The sequence below is a fragment of the Orbicella franksi genome, chromosome 8 (genome assembly GCF_964199315.1).
Source record: "Orbicella franksi chromosome 8, jaOrbFran1.1, whole genome shotgun sequence".
Taxonomy (NCBI): Eukaryota; Metazoa; Cnidaria; class Anthozoa; order Scleractinia; family Merulinidae; genus Orbicella; species Orbicella franksi.
In genome coordinates, this window is record NC_138152.1 from 15,767,277 (window position 1) to 15,776,407 (window position 9,131).

The 9,131-nt window shown below is 37.7% G+C and overlaps 1 protein-coding gene across 1 annotated transcript; it reads right to left on the reverse strand.

The window, feature by feature from the left end:
* Positions 1-6,062: 6,062 nt before the first annotated feature.
* On the reverse strand, positions 6,063-9,131 carry LOC145494787 (QRFP-like peptide receptor). Its single transcript, XM_081474360.1, has one exon. It carries the CDS (start codon positions 7,985-7,987, stop codon positions 6,962-6,964), a length of 1,026 nt encoding a protein of 341 aa, XP_081330486.1. The 5' UTR covers positions 7,988-9,131; the 3' UTR covers positions 6,063-6,961.

Sequence of the window (9,131 nt, forward strand, 5' to 3'; positions counted from 1 at the left end):
TTTTTCTTTTTTTTTTCTCCGTATAATACTTGGAATAATATTCCATCATTTTCGTATTTGCCGCTTTCCTCTAAATCTGTAACCTAGGCGTCTCTGTTGGCTTGCGCACCAAAGAAACCCGCAATAGTTAATTGGTGTACGCTATTCATCTGCGTGTCCGAGTTTGCCGACATTCGCGTGATTAACTCTCTTATCAGTTACTTCTCTGCTTAAAATATTTGTTGTGCAAACAGCTACTTAATGTGTGTTGATCTAGCATATATTTGAATTTCATTTCTTGAAGATTCTATTTTTGTTTTTCCTCAAAAACATTCTGATTTGGAAGCCTTTGCCCATGTCAGTGTATTTGGGGATACATCCCCTGAAGTACAAGAAATTTGCGTGCTTAGAATTGAGATGTTAATGTAAATTTGGTAAAACAACTCTTTCAAGTAGTTCAAATAAACTAATGGGGCAACAGGAGCAGCTGTCAACCTATCTAGCTTCGCTTTGTTACTGGAAATTTTCGAAGCAGCGTTTCGCGCTGTTGCCTCGTGTCATATATTTTTAGCTATTTATTTATTATGTTTTTTATAGTGTCATTTATTTGCTGTCTACTTATTCTTCTTTCTGTTTCTTCCCACCCAACTTGTATAAAATGTAACTTGTAGCACCAGTTTTAGACTTGGGTCGTTGGACGCGCAGATTGTTTTGAAATAGTGTTCAATGCCCCTGTGGCTTATCAATATCCTACGACAAACATGGTGGCGATTAAATAGATATCGCAGATGGCCGGGTGATTGTAGGGAACTATCAATTTGGTTTGGTGAATCCTGGAGGGAGGCGGTTAAAAGACCATAAGAAAACACCCTGTAAGAAGGCGCGCGCTAAAAGCCTTTCTACACTACAAGCCGTACTAAACATACTTCGAGATAATTTACGAATTTCCACATTTCAGTGGTTTGGGATTTTATTATATTGTTAGATTCTTTATTGATCGAAGTATCGTTATGTCAAAAACAAGGGGAAAAGGCAAATATGGCAATTAACGGTCAAATGCATCAACGGAACAATGTTTGAACTTGATAAAAACAATAAAACATTTAACGTTGCACAGTGTTAGGTAAGAGTAAATGAAATTTCTATCTCAAGAGAAGATTAATTATGATGCCAAGAAAGATGGGTATCTACACTAATAAATACAGTCTATTGTTAAGAAACAATCCCTAATAGGAAATTAATTGCAGCCTTAAACTTGTCAGCTCAGCTGTTGAGTCGGAAAGGCGGAAAGTTGTATAGATTTCGTTCTTTATTAAAAGTTCGATTTATAAAAAAGTATGTATGCCCACAATTTTAACCCAAACCTGAATAATAAACAGTTTCGATCCAGATCTTCATTAAACATTGGCTTCATTGGCTAAACCTAATATTTTCAGCTGTTAACGCGACTGTTTCGAGAGAAGCTGGAGTTATTTATTTCAGTTGCACTTTCAACCAACGAATGATACTGATTTTCCATCGAAATACATATCGCTCTTGAATTATTTCCAATTTTGCATTTTTCAAGGGAAAGGAATTCTTGCTAAATTTCTTATAATTTTAGTTTTCCATCATGTGGGCAAAATGAATGTACTTTAGTCATTTTCCCTGTGTAATGTTCCTGTAGTACACCAAATTTCTGACAGCTAATGTAAGAGGCCAGGTTTCAAGCCTTCTTCACCAAGGTTTCGGTCACAATAAGGCATTGAACATCACACTGCATTCGTGAACGGAAGTCGTGGAACAAATTTGCACGTTTGGGGCTTTTGCACACATACCAGACGCGACTTCACCTGCCTAGCCTCTCCCCTCTCCGATTCGTCCACATGAGTCATTGAGTCCAGCTGCAGCTACATAAGGCCGCTTTAAATCCTCTCTTTTGGTAATAACGATAACGATGACGATAACGATAATACTAGTAATAATAATAATAATATAAATAAAAATGACATTAATAATAAGAAGAATATAATAATAGTAATAATAATAATAATAATAATAATAGTAATAATAAAATCTTTATTTATCCTGATTAAAACCAATCAGCTGAACGAGAAGCTGGTGTAAACCGGTGATCAGCAATATAAAATATATTCATCTAAAAATACATCCACACAATGATATCGAAGAATATTAAAAATCAGAAAAACATGTACCCTCTAACGAGCCGCGGTACAATTATGTTCCTTGAGATCTACGTCTAAGAAATATTTAAAAACCTTATTATTGAAACTAAAAACGGAGCTAAGTTCCCTTAACTCATTCCAGTCCTTCGCAGCAGCATACTTAAACGAACACCGTCCCATTGCTAAAGACGTATTCCCCTAAATTTAATAAGGTAGTGTCCCTTAAAGATCTTTTATGTGACTCTGATCGCTTAACTAAATAATTTTTTAACTGATCTGGACAATTTTTTTAAATTTATTTTTTCGGTCATAGCCTTTTGCCAAAAACGTAGCAGTAGGAGCGGTTGCTATACAAATGCTTCTAAATATTTGGGCCCAGGGGCCTGTTTCTCGAAAGCCCCGGAAACATTTCGGGCCCGCAAAGCCATTTTTAGTTAATCGGTGTTTAAAGACAGAGAAGTGTATACGTCTGAAACTTCTTCTATGAAAGGAACTTCTGTTCATATTAAGAATATGTGTAGAAAACAGCTTTGCAATCACAAGGTTGGAGATTTTGTTAAGGCTTTTCGGGTGCGAAAACTTTTCGGGACCTTCGAGAAACAGGCCCCAGGTCAGAACACGTTGTTTCACCTTACACCTGGGACTTCGCACAAACGCAAAAATCCACCAATCACTACACGTAGTCCTATGCTCGTATGGGCCAATAAAGGCTATGGCGGAATTTCTGTTTGCCACTTTGTAAGTTCTTAAGTCATCTATGTTGCTTTTGTGACATTCTCGCAGTAATTTCGTACTGATCGCAGCCCAGAATTATGCTTGAAAGCAGTTCTATTTATCACCTTAATAGCGGAAATCATGGAAGACAAGTGACAAAAGAAGGGATCGACTTTGCCCAAGCTACAAAAAATCAGTTGCTCCGTGAACTGAGGTGGGGCTGTATGTACCTCATTACCGGTAATATTCGCCCAGCTTACAACGTCAGTATTTTGGTTTTAAATAAGCAACGCCAATTAAATGCATTAGCGGCGTCTAATCACGAACAAGGTTTGTAAAGTCGAAAGAAAAACTTGCATTCTGTTCTTAACTGTTAACTTCCACACATTACACTCTTTTCGAGTTCGAAAAGTGTGATGACACGAGTTCCGACTTGCTAAATACAAGCGGCAAATTAAACTGCTTTAAAGTAATTGAGCGCAATCAGATGTCTTTTATAATATGGGTTTTTGCGTCTAATTTTTATTTAAAGTATTCTACTGAACAAAATCAAATTCATTTGACAAGCTCATATAACTTGGACCAGAATAATTTTTTCTCTTCTGTTGTTTGGTTCTCGTTGTCTAGAAAAGCCGCATTAACCGCCTTACTGACACTTAACCAATTAAGCTCCGTTTATACCGATTGTTCTATTTTAGAGACACCGTTTCTCGAATACAGGATGTGTTTTGACAGGTTTTGGCACGGCCTTTAACGCCGATGTAATACCAAGTTAGTGCCCATGCTTTACACTGTATAGCTCAAAGAAAGATCTGAACCTAAATGTTGGTAATTCAAAAGGTTCCGTGGCTGCGTGACACTGTATAAATAGTTCAAAAGTTGTAAATAGTGATAAAATAGTGCCAAAATAAACTCAGTTTTGTAGAAGACGTTTCAGGCCTAGCGCTTCCTCAGACCTTCCTTGCCGATTTCTAGACTTGCCCTGCGCAGTAATGGTTTCGTTCCACAGATTACTTTCTTTTGGTAAAATAAACACTCGTTGCGGTTCTCTCGGTTTTACACGCAAGTTTTATGCTCAATTAATTCCATTTAGAACCCAGAAATTAATGCCTCATTCGTGAGCGTTAGTGACCAGAAATGTATGTTCACCTTTTAAAAGCGGTCGTGAAGAGAGCTAAGACAAACACGACAGTGAGGTACATACAATATCGATTGAAGTCAACCCGTAGCGCTGGGCGAGGCCACTGTTTCAATGTCTTCTTGATGATTTCTAGTTACACTTCTTGGTCAGAGTCCTAGTATGAGCGTATTCTAATCTCGTCTAACTAGGTTGTCGTTGTAGAGGCGTGTAGTTGCTTTCCAAGCCGCTTTTCCTTTCTACTGAAATACACTCGTTTTCTAAAAATCCACAGATTGTAACGCTGTTCATTAGACTTATCACAGATCTAGCAATTCCTAATTAATAAAAGCTGGATCATTAAATTATCCAATTAAAGAGTTGCCATTGGCTAAGCCATCGTGGTATATGAATAATTATAATCCATCAAATATTTTTGTTCGCGCACAATTGGTCTAAACGCATCACATCTCCGAATATTCCCCACCTAAAACCGGGGATATCCCCTAATTTTCAAAACTGCGCGTGTTGCAAAAAATATTTGAAGCCGATAATAAACACAATAGCCCCCATTTTGCACAAAAATGCTCGGATATTTGTCCTTGGACATTATCTGTTCCTAAAATTTTTTCATATTAGGATTAGAAATTCTGGCATGCAGTATTCGAAAAAATGACACGCCTCGGGGTATTCAAATTGACAATTCCGAGGTAAAAGTGACACTTTTAATTTTGCAGATTGACCTGCGGGAGTTTCTCCGTAACAGATCCTCATATGATTGTTTACGAGATTGCCTTAGTAAATTCTCAGAACGTTCTGGTCTCAAAGTAGATGAGGGGAAGCTTACTCTTTTTTAGTTAAGGCATAAGGAATTCAGAGAATGAGAGGTTCCCTTATGAATTTAAAACTTCTATTAAAATTCTTGGTGTGCATTTTGGTTATAACAATGTAAGGAGAAAGGAAGCCAACTTCGATTCTGTGGAGGTGGAGGGGCCTGACGCTCATTGGTAGAATTCAAATAGTGAAATCATTCGCCATACCCAAAATTATGTGCAAGGCATCTTTAAATCCAGCGTCCAGTGAACTCATTAAGGAAGTTAATAAAGAACTTTGTTTGTTTATCTGGAAGGGCAAGGACAAGGTCAAACGTTCGGCTTTCATAAATGATATTGAAGAAGGTGGTTTTAAAAATGCTGGATTTTGAATCTATGATCTCTGCTCAAAGAGTCATGTGTGTAAAGAAATACGTTGAAAATTATGAAAGTCCCTGTAGTATGTTCTGGATTTTTATCTCAAGAAAGTGACTTTCTCTCTTGGCTGTCTCGATGCCTTACATATATATGTACACGTAACTTTTTTCTTTGTTTTGAGCCGTTTTTATTTTTATTTCATTTTTATTAGTCACACCGATACACACCAACACCAAAAATAAAGTTTGGTATCTTGAATGTTGTAATCTTGACCTTAGGTACCTAATTTTAATTTACTTAACGTAATGTAGTAAATGAATGTTAAATGTAGCTTCGTTTTTTTTTTTCGCTTTTTTTGCGGTATATAAGTGGAATGTAGTTTTTGTAGTATTGTTTATCGTTTCTTTATTATATTTTTTTATTGTACTGTATTGTAATTATGCTTTTTTAATGGCAAAAAGCGAATAAAATAGTTAAAAAATCACTATCATTATTATTACTATTACTATTATTATTATTATTATTATTGTTGTTGTTGTTGTTGTTGTTGTTGTTGCTCTTACGAAACCGTACTTTAATGTCAAAGCTTTCTCACGGAAGTGTGCGCAAATAAATACAGACTGTTGTTCTGAACGTTAAAAGTCTCAAGTTAACTGAAAGCTCCTGTAAAGTTAAAATATCTACATAATCGTAAAAATCTTAAATCAGCTACAAAAATGTTCTTCAAGGTAGTGTTCAATAAACGATATTTATTATTATTATTATTATTATTATTATTATTACTGGTCTCAAGCCTATATTTCATCATACATTACATTCTATTCTGCAGAGTTTCACAAGCGCGCGTGCAATAAATAGATGAGGGTCTGTTAAAGGCTCATCACCAGCTATCGGGAGTGTCAGTTCTATGGCATTAAAATGTCTGCAATTTCTCAGCTATCGATGGTAATATCAACTTAATTCTTAGCTTTTAATGAATTTTGGATTTCTTAGATCTCAGCAATGGGTTCAATAAGGCGTCTTTCCTCAGCTTACAGTTAGGATTTTTGCTAATTCCAAGGAGCCTCCAAGTTCTAGGTCGGTATTGTGGAAGCATCTAATCACCATACCGCACTTGATCCAGTCTGGATGTACATGTAAAGTTGTTAAACCTGAGACGTACAAGCAGACTCAGACTCCTTCCATGATACAAGGGACGTGGCCACGGGGGGGGGGGGGAGAGAGGAGGAATAGCTGTGTATATCTATCACAAATCCCGTGGGTTTTCGTCGTAAAAAGACAAGTGTTCATTATATGACACCCTCGGCCATCTTGGATCCGCCATCCTGGAGTTAATAAATGAAATATTATCCAAAACGATGCTAAAATGTAAAAAAGGGTACTAGTTCTGTAATGCTGCTCTGGAAACCTGGACGAAACAAAGACTACTGTCAAATAGGCGACGTTTCGATTGATATACATGTCAAAATGCTGTTAGTATGACAATGTTAGATCACGTGCAGAGATAATTGAAATGTCAAGATATCAGCGGGAGGTAAAGGTACATCTGCCAGGAAAGATTCGCGAGAGGGGGGAGGGGGACTATCAGAAAAATTGGGTGGGGGTGTGCGGCCCGCTTCACAAAACCCTTACCTTATTTATGACCAAAATCTGCGATTTTCTCTTCCCTATTTATGTCCTGACCAAAATTTTGATACCCTATTTATGGCCTGACCCTCACGTACACTGTTGCCGTAAACATAATTTCTGAAGGGTCCTACTTACTTAGGCAAAAATGGCCAAAATCGATACCCTATTTATGACCGAAACGGCTGAACCCCGACTTGATTAGGAGCCGGCTGAATTGTAGAACGAAAGCTGAAAAGGTTCTTAAGTCCCTGCTGGTAATTTCCACTAAACATAAAACAGATGGATGGATTTACTGCACAATTTGCGCGAGACATCAACTTAGCAATAGACGAAATATAGTACATACCACAAATAAAACTTTTGGGCCATGCATAGTAATATAGTATGATAATAATACTAAAAGGGACCCAGCAAACTACAAACCCCAACACAATAGCAATGGCCATATTTAGCACATTCCGCTCTCGCTTCACACGTTGTTGCTCGGCAGCGCTGACCACTGACTGCTCGCCTGGAATCGTATGTGCCTTCAGCTTATAATAGATGATAACGTAAAGTATGGCTATCAACACCAAAGGGATGTAAAATATTATGACTGTCAGTGCCAGATAGTAATTTGCTATGGATGAGGACTCTCCAAAGACTTCATTCCACTTGGTAGCACAAGCCAGTCCTCCCGGAGATTCAACAAGTTTGAAGACCATGACATCTGGAGAGTGGATAGCCATCGCGACGATCCAAGTGGCGAGAATGAAGAAGGGGCACAGCTTTGAACTGATAAAAGGGCAACGGAGAGGAAACACCACAGCTCCAAATCGATCCACTGCTATCAGAGCCAGGCTCTCGATAGATACAACAGCGGAGATATCTTGGAAGAAGTGAACAAGCTTACACATGGCCTGGCCAAGAACACCACTGATCAACCAGGAGTCCACGTACAACGCTGTTACAATCCGAGGGATAACGAAAATCGGATACAGCAGATCGGACATGGCCATATTTACTACTAAAAAGTTGATGGATTTTCTCATGGTTTTCGTCTTGTAGACAATTATTACGATGGATGTGTTCCCAGCCAACGAAACAAGAAGAATGAGGCAGTAAGCGAAGGTTTTTCCGATTTTTTCTGCTGTAGGATTGTAGCAGCTTGATGGCTGTGTTCCATTCATCGATGTATTCGCGTTTTCCGACATTGTTGTTTAGTTTCCTCTTACACACACAACTGAGTTTTCATCTGCTTTTTTCACGTAGCAATGACACTCTATTTATGTGCTACCGAAGGCAGGATTATTACTTTTTCCGACATTGTCGTTTAGTTTCTTTATGTTACGCACGCAAACGAGTTTTCATCTGCTTTTTTCACGTAGTAATGACACTCTATTTACGTGCTACCGAAGGCGGATTTATTCCATTTTCCGACATTGTCGTTTAGTTTCTTTATCTTACGCACGCAAATGAGTTTTCATGTGCTTTTTCTCACGTAGTAATGTAAAAAAAGGCGGGATCATTGTTTGGCTTGAGGCCGTTAACTGGCGCAAAAATAATAAACGAATTTTCTTAGCCCTTCCTCAAAAATCGGTTGACAGTCTTAAACTGACTCTTGCTACATAAATTTCTCGCCCATCAAACCTTCCAATAAGACGAGTCATCTGGTTGACAAGATGTTCAACATTAGAATTTTAATACCGCTCGAGCTTTTAGGATGCGTTCTCTGTTTATTCGATGCAGTATCCTCGAGTATCCAAGTCAGTCTTTTGTCAAGGAGAATTGTAGTTTATAAACCATATACGTACCTATATGGCTTGTGAAAGTTCTAAAACTAAGTGCTGAATTGTTTTATAAATGGTGTTTATTAATCAATGTTTGCACCTGTACAGCAGCACATGAATAATAGAAAGCATTGGCGATAAACGAAAATATATTCCCAAGCAGTTTTTGTCTTTGTTTCTTTCTTTCTTTTTGTTTTTGTTTTTTTTTTCTCCGTATAATACTTGGAGTAATATTCCATCATTTTCGTATTTGCCGCTTTCCTCTAAATCTGTAACCTAGGCGTCTCTGTTGGCTTGCGCACCAAAGAAACCCGCAATAGTTAATTGGTGTACGCTATTCATCTGCGTGTCCGAGTTTGCCGACATTCGCGTGATTAACTCTCTTATCAGTTACTTCTCTGCTTAAATTATTTGTTGTGCAAACAGCTACTTAATGTGTGTTGATCTAGCATATATTTGAATTTCATTTCTTGAAGATTCTATTTTTGTTTTTCCTCAAAAACATTCTGTTTTGGAAGCCTTTGCCCATGTCAGTGTATTTGGGGATACATCCCCTGAAGTACAAGAA

Coding starts and splice junctions, on each gene's coding strand:
- LOC145494787 (XM_081474360.1), bottom strand. CDS start 7,987: ATGTCGGAAAACGCGAATACATCGATGAATGGAACACAGCCATCAAGC.